This window comes from Lynx canadensis, chromosome C1 (assembly GCF_007474595.2).
Source record: "Lynx canadensis isolate LIC74 chromosome C1, mLynCan4.pri.v2, whole genome shotgun sequence".
NCBI classification, from domain to species: domain Eukaryota; kingdom Metazoa; phylum Chordata; class Mammalia; order Carnivora; family Felidae; genus Lynx; species Lynx canadensis.
The window spans coordinates 192214577-192232800 of NC_044310.1; the positions used below are offsets into that span (position 1 = coordinate 192214577).

At 42.5% G+C, this 18224-nt stretch overlaps 1 protein-coding gene across 1 annotated transcript in view; it reads left to right on the top strand.

Annotated features, from left to right (window-relative positions):
- CPO (carboxypeptidase O) overlaps window positions 1–16943 on the top strand; it is a 108812-nt gene extending 91869 nt beyond the window's left edge. Inside the window, 9 exon segments of the mRNA XM_030323766.1 lie at window positions 2510–2585; window positions 2587–2610; window positions 4666–4767; window positions 6268–6372; window positions 7415–7525; window positions 8653–8743; window positions 10446–10648; window positions 15498–15582; window positions 16681–16943. Coding sequence (XP_030179626.1) covers window positions 2510–2585; window positions 2587–2610; window positions 4666–4767; window positions 6268–6372; window positions 7415–7525; window positions 8653–8743; window positions 10446–10648; window positions 15498–15582; window positions 16681–16943 — 1060 coding nt within the window.
- Window positions 16944–18224: the final 1281 nt, after the last annotated feature.

Sequence of the window (18224 nt, forward strand, 5' to 3'; positions counted from 1 at the left end):
TTAAATCCATAGAATGTATAACACCAAGGGTAAACCCTAATGTAAACTATGGACTTTGAAAAATAAAGATGTGTCTGTTGATGTTGGTTCATTGAATATAACAAATGTTCCACTGTGATGTGGGTTATTGATATGTGTGTGTGTGTGGGGGGGTGGATATATATATGTGTGTATGTGTGTGTGTGTATATATATATGCACACATTATATATGTATCTATATAATGGAGTATTATAAATATACAATACTGTTGGAGGATTTTCTTTAACCACAATACCCGGGATTTGTTGTCTTGCCACTTCAAAGAATGAAGAGGTGGACACAAAATGAGCAGCAGGCAAAAGTTTATCAGAGTATAAGATTAGAAAGGAAGATGGGGCACCTGGGTGGCGCAGTCGGTTAAGCATCCGACTTCAGCTCAGGTCACGATCTCGAGGTCTGTGAGTTCGAGCCCTGCGTCGGGCTCTGGGCTGATGGCTCAGAGCCTGGAGGCCTGCTTCCGATTCTGTGTCTCCCTCTCTCTCTGCCCCTCCTCCCTGTTCATGCTCTGTCTCTCTCTGTCCCCAAAATAAATAAAATGTTAAAAAAAAAAATTAAAAAAAAAAAAAGATTAGAAAGGAAGAATAATAGCAGGAAAGCTCTCTTTACAGAGAAGGGACATTCAGAAGTGAATGCCCCAGGACTATAGGCAAGGGTCCTTGTTTTATAAGGTTCTGGTCAGCCCTCCCCTTCCCCTTCACTTCTCCCTTGTTCCTTCTCATGTTCTACCCTTGTTGGCTAGGTGCTGAGTTCTCCATCCCTGATTGGCTAGTTTCCATTGTATGAGGGGTGGTTTCTCTGTGTCTCCCTCTCTCTCTGCCCCTCCCCTGTTCATGCTCTGTCTCTCTCTGTCCCCAAAATAAATAAAATGTTAAAAAAAAAAATTAAAAAAAAAAAAGATTAGAAAGGAAGAATAGCAGGAAAGCTCTCTTTACAGAGAAGGGACATTCAGAAGTGAATGCCCCAGGACTATAGGCAAGGGTCCTTGTTTTATAAGGTTCTGGTCAGCCCTCCCCTTCCCCTTCACTTCTCCCTTGTTCCTTCTCATGTTCTACCCTTGTTGGCTAGGTGCTGAGTTCTCCGTCCCTGATTGGCTAGTTTCCATTGTATGAGGGGTGGTTTCTGGCAGAACCTAGGTCTTTTGTCAAATTCCTGAGGGAAATCAGAGGTTGGGGGGGGGGGGTCTGTTACATTCTTAAGAGGAACCTTAAGCCTTGAGGGGGTTTGCTGTGGTCAGACACTCCCAGCATTGTTGCAAAATATGTGTCCCCCCCCCTCCCCCCCCCCCCGTGAACTCAGATCCTAAGCCTTTCCTCTCTGCCTATTTTAGCCTATCTTCTCCTATTATAATACATGTATTGAATAGTCCTCAGCCCTAAAAAAGAATGAGATCTTACTGTGTGCAACAACCTGGATGAACCTAGAGGGCGTAATGCTAAATGAAGTAAGTCAGACAGAGAAAGACAAATACCACATGATTTCACTCATATGTAGAATTTAAGAAACAAATCAAACGAACAAAGAAAAAAAAGAGACGAACAGAAAAACCAAACTATTAAATTCAAAGAACAAACTGATGGCTGCCAGAGGGGAGGTGAATGGGGATATGGGTGAAATAGGTAAAGGGATTACGAGTGCACTTATCATGATAGGTACTGAGAAATGTATAGAATTGTTGAATCACCATATTGTATAACAGAAACTAATGTAACACTGTATGTTAATCATACTTCAAAAACATTTTAAAAATGCTTTAAAGAATACTGCAGGCTCTTCAATCAGGCTGTCAGTTATCGTCAATCCCAACACTTTCCCTGTGACTCAATTTCTTCATCTCTGAAATGGGGATACTATGAGTACCTATCCCAGAGTGGTCAAGAGAAGTGAAGGAGATTTAAATTGCTTGAGTGTCTCCCTGGGTGACTCAGTCTGTTAAGCGCCCAACTTTGGCTCAGGTCATGATCTCACGGCTCTGGGTTCGAGCCCCACGTCAGGCTCTGTGCAGACAGCTCAGAACCTGGAGCCTGCTTCGGATTCTGTGTCTCCCCCCTCTCTCTGCCCCTCCCCTGCTGCTGTCTCTCTCTCTCTCTCACAAATAAAATAAACATTAAAAAAATAAAAATTCCTTGAGTGTCTCATGATAAGTTTCAGTTCAATAAATCATAGCTGTTACTTCTTTTACAAATTTAAAAGTATGCTCGTCTACAACATCTTACTGAATTATCTCAGCTTCCTTGCAAGATTGGGGTGGCTGTCCTCCCCTCACTCAACTGATGAAGAAACTACAGTTTGGAGGGACTCAATTGTTGCCCAAGGTCTCACAGTCAGTAAGTCACAGCGAGAAGACGCTAACATTGACTTTTTCTCCTCCAAACCCTGTTCTCATCGCTTCTGACCACCTTTTTATCAGCTTTTCACTGTTCAGGACATCCGAGTTTCTTCCCTGCTTTCAGTCTGGCTTTCTTCTGCAGATCCCTAGCACAACACAGACGAGAAGTTGTGGAAGAGACAGTGAGCCAGAGGAGAGGCCTGGACGCCTATTCCTATACAGAGATATCACCCCATGGAGGAGGTGAGCAATGGACACAGGGAAAATTTTTTTAAAGAAATATTTGTATTGCTACTAAGATGTTGTTGTTTTTTGAAAACTGGATACATGAAAGAATTAGCTGCTCTATAGACATATTTGTGACTTTATGCCAAGCTTTTTTCGAAGTATAAATTTTCTAGAAATAGAATCTCTGGGTTAAGATAAGCACATCTAAATTTTTGTATAAATGCCCAAGTGGCTTTCCAAATAGGCTTTATCATTAATTCTCTCCGCATTTGGGGGGGGGTCTATTAATAATTTCCAGAATTTTTTTTCAAAGAATGCAGGAACAAATTTACACATTCTTCTGTAACAATCACCCTCAAGCAGTAAAGATTCTAAAAATTTGAAGAAGGCACAGTAAGGCCCCTGGAAAGATTATGCTCTGGTATCAGGAAAGGTCACACCTGCCTTGGCCACTTGCTCTGTGACCTTGACCGAAACATTTAACCTCCTTGATCCTCAGTTTCCTCGTCTGCGAAACAGGAAATCAGTACCTATCTTGCAGCTTTTCTGTGAGAGTGAATGGAATACACTATGCTACATCTGATTAAACGATGAAGGGGGGCGCCTGGGGGGCTCAGTCGGTTAAGTGTCTGACTTCAGCTCAAGTCATGATCTCAGAGTTCATGGGTTCGAGCCCCACATCGGGCTGTGTGAGGACAGCTCAGAGCCTGGAGTCTGCTTCAGATCCTGTGTCTCTCTCTCTCTGTCCCTCCCCCACTCACACTCTGTCTCTCTCTTTCTCAAAAATAAATAAACATTTAAAAAATTAAACAATAAAGACATAATTGCTGCTGCTGTGCTGTTATTTGTAGCCCTCCCACGGCTTAAGACACCTTCATTTGACTCAGTGCCATCAAGAAGCATGCACAATACCCACGTGATAAGCTGTTGCTCTCTTCAGTTAACAGAACTGAGTTGAAAAAACCCCACTGACCTATTACTAGTGTTATAATAACGAAATTTTATCACAGATATTCCATGTATCTCAATCGAGATACAAATTCTTTGAATAGAATATTTGTTATCCCAAAGTAATTATTGCTATTTACCATAACTCTTCTGGAAGAGATGTTTCAACTATACAGATATTGAGTGTGGGACTGTCCCACACTCAATAGGATAATGGCTATCCTAATATATTTTATGTTTACGAATTCCCTTATTCCATTCGCCATTATAGAATCCCATAGTACTGACATACAGGTGAAGGTATAAGACTGCTTTTCCAAGCATCGTGTAAGACTTTTAATTAAATCAACATCCATTCAGGTCTCCTCACATGAATCAAAATGATTGATTTGGGATTGATTGAGGAACTTCTATTGGCATGTTCTGTAAAGGGCATATCCTCTCTAATCTTGGATCCACGGGCATTAGCAAAGGATATTGCTGGGATCCAAAAAGATCCCCCAAAAGCCTGACTGAAACTTCTGGCATGATTGGGTACCACATGGAAGCCTAGAGGCTTGTGACCATTTGAAGGACCTGTTATTGTACGATGTTTTTCTTTAAAATTTTTTAATGTTTATTCGTCTTTGAGAGAGAGAGAAAGACAGAGTATGAGTGGGTGAGGGGCAGAGAGAGGGAGACACAGAATCTGAAGCAGGCTCCAGGTTCTGAGCTGACAGCACAGAGCCCAACACAGAGCTCAAACCCATGAACTGTGAGATCACGACCTGAGCCGAAGTCGGTTGCTTAACTGGCTGAGCCACCCCACCCAGTTGCCCCAGTATGATGTTCTGATATTCCCTGTTATCAGTGGATTATTGAAACTATGAATTCTCAATAATTTATTTGTAAAGTTCAATAAGGTGTTCTAAGATTGGGTGGCAGAGTAGATCTTTAAAGAAAATGGGAGGCAGTCAGTGGTAGTTTATTGGTTGAGTCCTGTAGTTTGTTTAGCACACAGTCGTTGTAATGTAGAACAAATAGTCCAGAGTTCAGTTTCTTAATGAGAGAAGCAGTTATCTTAATTAGAGGCAAGCAAACGATTTTCTTATTGATATCCGCAGTCCTTCCTGACTGTTTCAGATCTATCAGTGGATGATCCAGATAAGTGAGAAGTACGCAGAAGTCGTGACACAGCATTTCTTGGGAATGACCTATGAGACCCGGCCCATGTATTATTTGAAGGTGAGTGAGAAGGCTGAGAATTACCTTAATTCCTTGGTTCACTGCCCTATTACCACTTATTGTAGACATATTAATTTACAAAGCACATTCCCAAATTTGAGAGTTATCTATAACTACAAAAAAATAAGTTGTATTGGCTCTGAAATAGAATTTACTCAGGAATCGAGTGAATGATTGGTTCATTCACTACCTACCTGATTTTCAATAGGCCATCAAACTCTGAGCTAAGTCAGCCAAAAAAGATGTGTAAATATCCTCTGCCTGGGGCATATTTTAAAGAATAAGGAAGCAATAAAAAGAAACTAATCACCAAATACACGCACTCATAAAAGGGGTAATTATAAAAGAGAGTTAAGATAAAAGGTGGATTAGGAAATATGCTGGCAGTTTTGAAAATGGGTGAGGTTAGAGGGAAAAGGTTCCTTGAATATGATGAATCCAGTCTTGTATTTATCTCAATTTGTAAATTTCTCATTGATAAAGAGGGAGAGTCTTGATCAACCTCTTCCAAAGGCTTTCAATGACTAGAGTCTAGGCCATTTACATTCAAAACAGATATGACTGTTACAAACTTGGGAGTGTTCACAACCTCTTTTCCATCAAAGGGAATCCACACTTGCCAGGTTAATCCCCACTCACCCCACCCCTCTGAAAGAGGAGGGGATCTTTCTTACTGGAGTAAGGCTGAACTGATGTTCAAGAATGGCACAGGGAGAAAGGAAAGAAGATTTGGTTGACTGGGATTGGAAGAGTCTCTAAGGAATAGGGGAAGTTAATGAATTTAGTAGATATTGCAGGAGGTTATGTATTTGGATCCATTCACAGTTTCAAGAAGTTAAAAAAAATTTTTAAAGTATTTATTTTTGAGACAGAGAGAGACAGAGCATGAATAGGGGAGGGTCAGAGAGAGAGGGAGACACAGAATCTGAAGCAGGCTCCAAGCTGTCAGCACAGAGTCCGGCACGGGGCTCGAACTCACTGACCATGAGATCATGACCTGAGCCGAAGTCGGGTGCTTAACCGACTGAGCCACCCAGACACCCCAACAGTTCCAAGAAGTTTAAATGAAGACCCGGATTCATTTTTAACTACTTGAACCTTACCTCTTGTAGGTACTTTACCACTCTGAGTGAATCCTATGTGGTAAGCCTTTATAAGGTTTATAAAGACTTGGTCTCCTGGTTTATAACTTGGGGGTTTCTGCCTTTATTTATAATTAGGAAATAGGGGTGAAGGGAAGGCCAGGCTTTGGGTGGGGGACATGGGGAGTCAGAATATGGTCCTAAGAATAGCAGCCAAGGTACCTAGCAGGAGAGCAAGAGCAGCCATGGAAAGGGTCATATCGGTAAATGTCTCTGCCATCATCCCTGCCTCGTGCTTGGAACCACAGAGTTGAGGAAGAAAGGGACCTGTGGGGGAATAAACAAACCCTGATAACTTTGCACGGTGGCTTATGATTATAAGCGATTGTTTGGTAACAGAGCATGAATGTCCCTCCAGATCAGCCAACCATCCAATAATCCCAAGAAGATCATTTGGATGGACTGTGGAATTCATGCCAGGGAATGGATTGCCCCAGCTTTTTGCCAATGGTTTGTGAAAGAAGTAAGTGTCTTTAGCTTCCTTTTCTTCCTTTTCTATTTTATGCTTATTTATTTTTGAGAGGGGGGGAGGGGCAGAGAGAGAGGGAGACACAGAATCCAAAGTAGGCTCCAGGCTCTGAGTTGTCATCACAGAGCCAGACACAGGTCTTAAAACTCACAAACTATGAGATCATGACCTGAGCTGAAGTTGGCCGCTCAAATGACTGAACTACCCAGGCGTCCCTCTTTAGTTTTCTTATAATGGTTAACCCCCAACAAAATACCTGTCACAAACAGCTATTAGAAAGCATGCTTCTTTCACATGTAGACATGAATTACTCCTTCACCCCGAGGAACATGGAATGTATAAGGAGCTTTACTGAAAACTGGGTTAGGTATTCTGATCTCTTTTTAGTGGATCCCAAATCATTTTTACTGGAAGGTTAACATACCTAAATGTATATGACAACACACCTTGGAAGTCAGAGATGAGTAAAGCCTGGTGCTGTCTTTTTCAAATAATTTTGGGCAATTTTTCTAACACTAGGATCCCTACTTTTTCACCAGCAGAAGGAGCATGGAGTGGCTTCTTCAGGGGGTCTGTTGTATGGATGGAGAGATTTAGCATGTGGAAAATACCTTGCTCAGTGAATTGTTACCTATTAGCTGGACCCTATAAGTCTTGAGAAACCAACAGAAAGATACCTACAAAGAGTAGTTCTCAAAGTGCGGTTCCTAGATCAATAGCATCAACATAACTGGGAACTTGTTAGAAATGCAAATTCTTACCACATTAGACCTAGGGAATTAGGGGTAGGGGATGGAAAGGAGGGAAGAGAGCCAGGATGTGTATATTTTAACAAGCCCTCCAGGTGATTCTGATGCACAATGAAGCTTGAGAACCACTATCAGAACAAACAGGACAACTGAGGCAGGCTGGAGGGTAGAAGGGTAGAAGTTCCATGTGCAATCACCTCTTGTAATTAAGTTGAAATTGTTAGAAAATTGAAAGAAAATATCTCTTCCCAGGAGCATTCAAATGTTTTCTCTCCTTAAATTTTCAGATTCTACAAAACTATAAAGACGACTCAAGGATAAAAAAGTTGCTTAGAAACCTGGACTTTTATGTGCTTCCCATTCTGAACATAGATGGTTATATCTACACTTGGACAACTGTGAGTACGTCGAGTCTGGTTCTGGAATGAGTTCACGAACTAGATCTTGACTCAGGTTCGTTTTTCTGACCTTAGTCGTTGGAGCGACCAACATGTTTTGTGGCCATGGAAAGAAAGAAACCCCATTTGGAATAAAAATCAACTCAATAATGTTAAGCCAACAATCTACACCGGGTTTAGGATTGAGAGAGCTGAGGTCTTTTTACAGTTGAAATCCAACACATATTTTTATGTTTGTTTGTTTTTAACGTATCCCCAGTTTTCCAGCCAGAGTTAACGTTTCTCCAACTCCAACTCCACCTCCTTAAAGTTTGGGGATTGCTTGCCAGATTGGTGTAAGATTCATATGCTGCCTAGTATCCACCTAGTTTTGAAGCATGAGGGGCACAAATGATATATAAACTCTAACCCAACTTTCATTTTTCATTGTGATCATTCACACAGGGAACCAATATCTCGTAAGGTTTTTAGTTAGTAGAAAGCTTCCTCTTTAAAATCTCACTAAAGCATATCACTCCACAAACAAGAAGCCCTGTTTCTAAAGAGTATCCATTCCTCCCTCTCTCTCTTTGCTCCTCCAAAAGCTGTTCCTGGGACCCCTTTCTCTGCAATAGGCTTTCGGCGTGGGTGTGAATCAAATTCTTTCCTCTGAGCTTGTCTGGAGAAACTTGTCTTTATCTTCATCTCTGCTCATCAGTCTTTTGCTTCCAGAAATGTGCAGAGACCATCACTGATACACCTGGAACAGCCCTTTTCCATCTGCCAAGCTATTTACCTTTCATCCTGTATCACTCGGACATAAAAAATGACTCTCTGAAGCTATCCCTGATTAAGCAGATCACGTCCACCAGGCACTGCTCATCTGCTCATGAGGAAAAGGCCATACTCCCTCCAATTTGATGGTTTACATGTAGGTACGCTTGGATTGTACAGATGTTTCTGTTATTGGGGGTTGCTGGCCCCTCTGTGAGACTAAAAATTACATGCACAAGCTTCATTATGTTAAAGGCAAGTTTTTCCAGACAATCCTAGAGAATATTTTTATGTTTGAGAGCCACCCAGTCATTACCAACACTGTGATTTATGAGACCTTAGAACAGCAGCATCTCTATGTTCCTCTGTTACAGGATCGGCTTTGGAGGAAATCCCGTTCATCACACAATAATGGCACATGTTTTGGGACAGATCTCAATCGAAATTTCAATGTATCGTGGTGCAGTAAGTACATGTTTAGTAGATGACCTGCTGAACAAAAAACAGAGAGGAGAAGCTAGGACCGAGGTGAACTACTAGAGATATAATTTACAAAAGTAGACAGCTAATTTTGCACAACTCTCTGGACTTCTTGACCAGTGTTTTTGTTCTAAGGAATGACATCTATATAGTAAGAACCAGCAACACTCAAATGCAGGACTCTCATCAAGTGGGATGGGGTAAACAAGGGCAAAGAAAACCTAGATCAAAGTGAATATGTTTGAAATCTATCACCTTATTTTTACTTATTTTTTAAAACTTCAATTCTTTTTTTTAAGTTTATTTATTTTGAGAGAGGGAAAGAGAGAGAGAGAGAGAGAAAGGGAGAGAGAGAGAGAGAAAGAGAGAGAGAGAGAGAGAGAGAGAGAGAGAGAGAGAGAGAATCCCAAATAGGCTACACACTATTAACATGGAGCCCAATGCTGGGTTTTTCTCATGAACCATGGGATCATGACCTGAGCTGAAATCAAGAGTCGGACACTTAGCCAACTGAGCCACCCAGGTGCCCCACACCTTATTTTTAAATATACGAATTTTCATAAAGAAAAGAAAAGTCAGAGAATTATCCGTGCAGATTATTTTTATAGCAGGGAGGCAGAAGTAAATAAGGCAAACATTTCTTTCTTAAAGCATTTTCATGTTTCTGAATCTCAACATCCCCAAGGAATCAGCAGCAAATAAAGAGGTAAAAAAAAAAATAGTTCAGAGCAGTCTGGTTAAAAACCAGATGATAAGGGTTAAAATTCAGACTTGACAGCTGTATGGTCTTGGAAAAATTGCTTCATCTTTCTCTGCTTTAGTTTTCTCTTATTTAACATGGGGCCTGGGGTGGTGGGGGCGCCCCGGGGGGCTCCGTTGGTTAAGCATCCAACTCTTGATTTCGGCTCAGGTCATGGTCTCATGGCTCCTGAGATGCAAAACCCCCAAGTCGAGCTCTGCACTGACAGCGTGGAGCCTGCTCAAGATTCTCTCCTTCTCTCTCTCTGCCCCTTCCCCTCCTCTCTCTCTCTCAAAATAAATTCATTAATTAATTAAACTAAACTAAGCTAAACTAAGCTAAATTAAGCTAAACTAAGCTAAAATAAAATAAAATAAAATAAAATAATAAAATGTGGCCCGTAGTCATACCATCCAATCGGTAGATTGTTGTGGAGATTTGATCAGTTTCCACAGAGGAGGAGCCAACCACAGTGCCCAGTGCGTACAAGGTGTGCGGCTGATGGTCCTTATACTATCAGTGAGAACAGGCTACTGCGTCCTTGCAAAATAACTCTCATGATGTGGAAGCCAGAAAGTCAGTGAAAGAGACTTAGGCCAATAAGGCTATGGCAGAGCCTGACCTGGGAACCCACGAACTGGTTCCCAAACGTCTGTTTCAGGGCCCCGCACAGATTTAAGTAAAAGGAATGCCATTTCATTTTGCATCGCCCCCCGCAGCCCATGGAAGCGTGGAGTTTGTCTCTTAAGTCTGAACGCCAGCCCTCCTGCCTTTCTGAGTTCCTCCTCGAGTGACCATCCTCGTTCGCGAATTTGACCGGAACTAACTTCGACAAGCCAGGAAAAACCCTGATTCCACCCACGGGTTGCCCTGAGCAAGGGTGACTCCTTGTCCTCAGTTCTCAGCTGGCATCATGTTGACCTTCCCGTGGTGTCCCGTATATTCCAGGCATCGGCGCATCTAGAAACTGCCAAGATATAACGTTCTGCGGGACAGGACCGGTATCGGAACCGGAGACAAAAGCTGTCTCCAGCTTAATAGAGAGCAAGAAGGACAACATCGTGTGCTTCCTGACCATGCACTCTTTTGGGCAGCTCATTCTCACTCCTTATGGCTACACTAAAAATAAGTCCAGTAACCACGAGGAGCTGGTAAGCCCACAGCAGCAGAGTCTTAACAAAAGCCTCCATGGGACCCCTGCCTTCCTTTCCTCGGTTTCCATTTTCGAGATTTTGGCTCCAGCCCCGCTTTTGTTCTCCCCGCTCTTCCTTATTTTCTTTCGTCTGCTTTTTACACCTTGCCAGACGCCTGCTGGGAAGGCTTCAGGTTAAATGCTGCTTTACCTACATTAATTAACTACCTGTTTCACAAAGTGTCAAGTTGGGAGACATCTTAGGTATTCGTCTATAATATAAATGAGACGATTATGTTAATAATCTGCAGGAATGTGCTTTCATTTCTGTAAATTCTCTTGAAGCTCCGTTCAGCAATTATAGCTTTTGAACCGTGCTTTAAAGAACTTGCCAGCTGTTAGTGGAATATGGCATATCTAAAATAACATGGCTAAATAATATCTGCTCTCTTCTCTGCTAAACACAATGCTTTATTTTCTTCTAAGCTCTGCTTCTAGTATTTGCCTAGGAATGTCTGTAAGGGGGAGCGCCCGCGAGGCCCAAGCCGGGCAGGGAAACTGCACTTTGTCTCACCTGGCTCTTCTGAAGCTGTGTTTACCCGAGCACCGGGCAAAAGTGCTGAAAAGGACAGGTGTCTTTGCCCTTTCAGGAACCCGAGGACAAAAGACACAGAGTAAAGGGAGAGGACATTTAGAATTGTTGGAATGCTTGGTATCTTTTGTAAAGCATTAATTTTTTTTTCGATTTTTAATTTTGACAAAATTGGAATGACCTAAAATTCGCCATTTTTAAGCGGGCAGTTCGGGAGTGTTAAGTGCATTCACATTATTGTGCAACTAATCTCGAGAAAACTCTTTTGTCGTGCATAATTGGCACTCGCTACCCATTAAAAACAGCTCCCAGTCGACCACCATTCTGCTTTCACTTTCTAGGAGCTTGACCGCTCTAGATAACCTCCTACAAGTAGGATCCTATGATATCTGTCTTTTTGTGACGGGCTCATTTCCTGTAGCATAATGCCCTCAAGGGTCATCCATGTTGTGTCATATGTCAGAATCCCCTTCCTTTTTAAGGCTTAGTATTCCATCATGTGTACGTATCACATTTTCTTTATACATCAGTGCATATTTGAATTGCTTCCACCTTTGGGCTATTGCAGATGATGCCTCTATGAACATAGGTATACAAAGATATTCTTTTGAGATCCCACTTTCAATTTTGGGGGTATACCACCAGACATGGAATCGATGAATCATCAAATGAATCGATGAATCATTTTTAATTTTATGAGGAACATACTGTTTTCCATAGGGACTGCACCATTTTCTATTCCGGCAAGGGAATTGCCCCACATGCTCATCAACACTTGTTATTGCGATCACAGAGGCCTGGGGACCCAGGCAGTGGTCGGTGGAGTCCGGACTGGAACTCATGTCTTCAGACTCCAGAGGCTACATTCATTTAGTCACTTCATACTGCCTCTCTGCTCTGAAACGGCTTGCAACTTCTAGGAACTCCTATCAACTTAGATGCCCAGACCACTGTGTCCTAGTTCTTCCTATCCCTGAGCTCTAGAAATCTCATTTCTTCTGTAAAGGAAACTGTAGAAACAGAGCTTTCAGCTGAGATGCCCAGAGCCCTTTTTATATCCCGGTTTCTGTGGCATTTGTTGTAGATGTCTACTTTCTGCTCAAAGGGATCTGTGGCAAACACAAATGAACCACCAAAGACAGGCCGTGATAGATCTTTGATGGGACACGCCTTCCACCAGCAAAATAAAAAAGCAGCCTGTAACTCCGGTATAATTTTAGGGAACTTTGTTCCTTTTGTGGCTCAGGAAAACAGATACTAGGTGACCATTTTGCAAAGTTTGTATGCAAAGGTGAGAGGTTCTTGTGCTGTTGGCTCTCTGGTTAGAGCCCTCTGGCCACAGGCTAGAAGAGGCAAGAGGGCAGGAGAGACCTGTCACACAGATTCACCACTACTGGACGGTAACTCCAAGGTGGGAATTACCGAGAACACTTTAGGACGACAGGCAGAAACTGGGACATTGAATTGAGAAAGGTTGCTTCAATTCTGTATCTCTTATAGCCTCAGGAGCTGAAGAGTTAGCATAAACAATCATCTCTAAAAAAGACAGTGTGAAATTTTTGCCACCTTGTGTCAACCTTGTTGAAGCTAGCTAGCAGTGGTTTTGGGTTAAGAACCTAAGGGTAAGCTTTGATAGAGTGCACAGAGGCAAGGAATCAAGCCAACTGTTTAAGGAGATTTCCAGTTTGGGTACTATTTACAACTACCAGAGACTAGCAATTAATCTCCATATATTTACAAAACCAGAAATTTGTAGAAATCATGATAAATATTACACTGCATGATAGACAACTTGGCAATCACTAAGTAGGGGAAACATAACTATATATAGCCCTGTTCTAAATGGCTCTGGAAATTAGAATAGCTGTAAAAATTCTAATGTTTTAAATGCGGACATTCTTTCATTTGAACCCTTTCCTTCTCAACTTCTAGATTCCATCCCAAGCTCCATCCCCCCACACACATGCCAGGGCCTTCATCAACCTTTTTTGTGTGTGTCTGCCTGGGCATATACGGCTATAGGAAATTCTCTGGGCCCAGTGAAGGAGTTATGAAGGAGGCCTGAGGTCTTTAGAAATGTAAACTATGTGCTACTGGCAAAGGGATTTTTATTATTTTGACTGAAGTTCCTGTAGGCTGAGAAGAAGGCAGCAGAGAAATTGGCTCTGTATGGCCTCGGGGTATAGTGTCAAACGGAGAGGGAAGAATAATCAGGAGGTCCACCCCTAAAGATAGAAGTCAGAATCTTCGCATTTTATTTTATCTTCTTGGAAAGGACCAAATCTATAAGCTAGGGCCACCATTGTATACTTCTCCTATATGTTATTCTATGTTATTCTTCCTACTCCTATCGACTTCCCCATTAGAATTGCTAATGGAATCATTGAAAAAAAAAAATCAGAAGTTCACAGCCAGGATTTGAGGGAAAGGAATTACGTAGGATAAAATAAGTGATGGCTGGCAATCAGAAGAGGGAAATCATCATCTGGGGTGAACTGCAGAAGAAAAAAAAAAAAAAATCCAAGTGCCATTTGGAAGGAAAATGTAGCCTGGAACTGGTCCATATAATCCAAATACAAGTTAAGGCCCACACGGACCAGTTAGCATGTAGTTTCACTCAAAGAAATGCAGAGACATGTAGGAATGACAAATAATTAAAAGCAATTTGTATCTCTACCGGACTTTGAAAGAACTTCGAAAGGAACTATAGCTGGTAAATCACAGAAATTGTTTCCCCTGGCTGTTCATTTCACTTACGGACAGCAACTACCCTGATCTTTTCTCTTCACCTTTCATTTTTATTTCCTTAGCAGAATTTCTGTCTCCAGAAATCCCCTCTCTGACTTTCTTCTCCTTCTTATCATTTTCTCTTCTTCTACAAACGACTCTTATACCCCTTTGCAGTGTTAATGATGAAAACCAGCTTTATTTCTTGTGCGTCTTTAGCCCTTACTACCCATCATGTCAATTCTGCACAACGTGAGACCAGGAACTAAGCCAGACGTAGAATCTCTTTTCAGGAAGAGAGAGAGAAGGTGAATGGCCCAAGACGGAATTCTCAGTATTGAGTAAAGAGGCGAAAATCTTAAATACATATGTTCAGCTGAATGTTTTTTCTTCTATTTTCACCACACGCAGAAAGTCCCAAATGCCCTAAGGATGCTGCTCTCAACTGCTGTATGTGACCCACCACGACTTACTACCTTTTTCACTCTTCCTTTTGAATTTCATTGTGCCTATCCCTACTCTACCCAGGCGCCACTCTGTCATACCTTAGGATGCAGCTGGACAACACAGGACCAGGAAGGAAAAGACAAGATTTAAAGTTAGACTCATCCCTAGTCAGAAGTCAGGGGAACTGATGTATCTCCAAGAGCAGTCAGGCTGCCCTAAGAGGTAAAGAAAGCCAAGGTAGACCCCAGTCTAGGCAGGGAGTGGGGAGGAGGATTTGGGTGGTGTTTGTGTAGAATCTAAGGGGAAACATTAGGGAGTCAGGGGTGGAGAATACTTAGAGAAGACTGTTGAAAGGGTACGTGAGGAGATTTATCAGAAGGCTACTAAACATAGCCAATGCACTTGATCTCTCAGTATTGGTGGCTGTGATCTCAGAAAAGGGTCTGCAGAGAGCAAGGTTGGAACATTAGAAATCATCCGGTTCTGACGGATTTCCCGTGTAGTCAGGTAACATGGTGGTAGGTGTGAGGAAGGGTGTTGCTTCCAGCTCTGAAATTCTATAAGCCTACAATCTCAAATATGAAACTGAGAAGCTTGGGCTTAATTCAATGGGCAGCTAAGCGTAGGGCTTTTGAGCAAGATCATGATCATAGTTCTACTCTATAGAAGTTCACCTGGAAGCCAGAGGAGATCGGTTAGGATAAGGATTGGTGAAAGGAAGGGAAACTTACTAGAAGATGACAATAGTCCATTTCAGAGGTAATGAGACTGAAATAGGGTGATGGCACTGGAGATGCAACTGGGTAACCATTTGAAAGAAGGAGAGTCAAAGGCGAGGGCAAGATTTTACATGTGTTTGCAGGAGCATGGGGCATCAGAAATATGGAAACCAGAATAGCCTTATTAGTGGGGGAATGATGAAATTGGGTGTGAATGTTTTGAGTCGGAGGTACCAGCAGGCTACCTAGGTATAGAGGTCCAATAGGAAGTTAGGAAGATGGTCTGGAACTCTGGAAAAGGATTTGGACAAAATATGAAACCCTCTGGATTGTTGGATTTATTTTTAACACCAGATATCTGTCTCTGCATTTCCCACCTACAGATCCAAGTTGGACAGAAGGCAGCAAATGCATTGAAAGAAAAGCATGGAACCAATTATAGAGTTGGATCGAGTGCAGATATTTTATGTAAGTAGCTTTTTTTTTCTCCTCTTCAATAGTATCTAAGGAACAAAAGAAACCAGTGGACTTTGGGGAGTGGGATGGGCAGGAGAAGGACGGAAGAGCTCCAGAGGTCAACAGGAAGTTGTACAAATCAAAATGACTGAGGATAAAAGGGAATCTGTATCAATCTAGAATTGTGCTCTCTAGGGATAAGGTGTGAGCTAAAAGAAAAAAAAAAAATTAATACACTGGCGCATACCAGAACTCCCTCTGGCTTCAGTTAAAAAGAGCTGGCAAGTGAGAAGGTACAGGAGTTAACAGGAAGGACATTTTCCAGTGACCCTTGGTCAGTTGATTCAGTTCTCAGAGGACCTATCAGGCTGAGAAAGCAAAGAAGGTGGGGCTCGGAGAAAGGATCTAAGACAATAAAAAATTTAGTTAAAAGGACAATGCACTGCTTTTCCCCATCCTCAGCCACCACATCTCCCACCCACCTGAGGACCACCTGGATGATATTTGCATAATATTTTCCCTGTTGCTCATTTTGCTTCAGTTCCTTTATATGTCAGTTCACTTGCCATATAATGCTGGGTTTTCCTAGTTTCTGATTCCGCTGAGAAGCTTAACTAGTCCTCTGCTATGTGCCGGGCATGATGCGAGGTACTCTGGGAGACGGGCGAGAGGGAACAGAGACGTTAGACACGACGTAATTCCTGCCCTACGGGGGCTTCGTTTCAACGAGAGGGAGAAGACAACTACCCATGAATCCTTACTATGAAAAAGTCTACTCAGGGGCGCCTGGGTGGCGCAGTCGGTTAAGCGTCCGACTTCAGCCAGGTCACGATCTCACGGTCCGTGGGTTCGAGCCCCGCGGCGGGCTCTGGGCTGATGGCCCAGCGCCTGGAGCCTGTTTCCGATTCTGTGTCTCCCTCTCTCTCTGCCCCTCCCCCGTTCATGCTCTGTCTCGCTCTGTCCCAAAAATAAAAAAAATAAAAAAAAAAAAAAAAAAAAGAAAAAGTCTACTCATTTTCCTGCACCGAGCCTTTCCTCCCTGAAATGGCCATGGAGACGTGTCCTTTCCCAGTATAACTTCTACCTCTGCCTTCATGCTTTTGTTTGTAGATGCCACATCCGGGTCTTCAAGAGACTGGGCTCGGGACATTGGGATCCCCTTCTCATACACGTTTGAGCTGCGGGACAATGGTACATACGGATTTGTTCTGCCAGAAGGACAGATTCAGGCCACCTGCGAGGAGAGCATGGCAGCTATACTCTCGGTCCTGGATGACGTCTATGAGAAATACTGGGGCACGGACAGTGCTGGAAAGGCAGCATCTTCCGCCGTGGTGCTGGGCCTGCTAGTCTCCTTCATGTCTCTTCTCTGAGCGCATGCTCCCCACGCCGGCTCAGCCCCAGTGACGAGAACGTGGTTGCAGCGAAGGTGCTTGGCTATCGTTAAGGAGGAATCGAATAATTCAACCAAAGATACTTCCCATTTCAATAAAGACGAATCACGTTTGCATTTTCATGTGTGTTTTGCTGGTGATCAATTTTTATTACTTTACAAGAGTATTCGTTGTTGCTATAATCCTGCTACGATCAGACCAAAGTTCAGCGGCTCATGAATCTATCGGTTAGCTAGGAAGGTCTGCTGATCCTGGCCGCGCTCACTTACGCATCTGCGGTCAGTTTCAGGGCCTGGAGATTTTTTTTTTTTTTTTTTCTCATCGAAATATTTTGAGAAATTTGCTTGTGGTTTTGAACCAGGTTCACACTCAATTTTGCATCATCGAATGACGAGCGGCACTCAGAAGAGGCTATGTAATCCCTCTATGTAGCTGTTGCTGCCTTAATTTATTCAATATTTTATTTGTTTGTTTACTTGAAAAATTTTTTTGAGAATCTGCTAGGTACATTTTGCTAAGCTCTGGGCTTACAGTGGTTAATCAGATAGACATGGTCCCCGTCCTCTGGGAATTTCTATTTCAGTGGGTGAGATTGGGGATGGTAGCCGTAAATAATTGGAATGGACACCCTGTTGCATACAAGGCAAATCTCAGCTCAGGGGAGCCGTAATGATTAAGCACACAAATAAATAAACTGAATATTGTAGCTTGTGACAGATACTATGAGAGAAATAGAGTAAGTAGAGAGGTAAGCAAGGGCCGGATCGTACATATATGGGAATACAGGCATTTAATTGTACTATCTTGTCTATTAAACTGTAAGTGCTCTTAAGGTAGTGTCTATGACTGTCATTTCCCATGTATCTCTATGCGACACCTTGAAATGGTGCTAAGCACCATTCAGGCTTTGAACAAATGTTGTGGCTGTAACCAGCCGACAGAGCATCCTTGGGTGTTCAGTCACCCATTTCCAAATTTCCTTGTTGGTCACAGTCACAATATACTTCTTGGTCGTAACCCTTTTATTGCCTCTCTTTGCCCTCTTTCTTTCTTCCTGTGTTGCCAGTGTGCGGCTAATGAGGGTCAGAAAGAAAAAAAAATGTCAGGGGCAATAGGGCTTAATGAATCAGACAGCAGCTATTTACATGAAAATGCCAACTCCACAATTGTGGCATTGTCAGGAGAAAACGGTAGGGTCTCCTCAGTAGTCAACCCAGGAGGGAAGAAACCTACTGTGACCACCAGTGCCACATTCAAGAA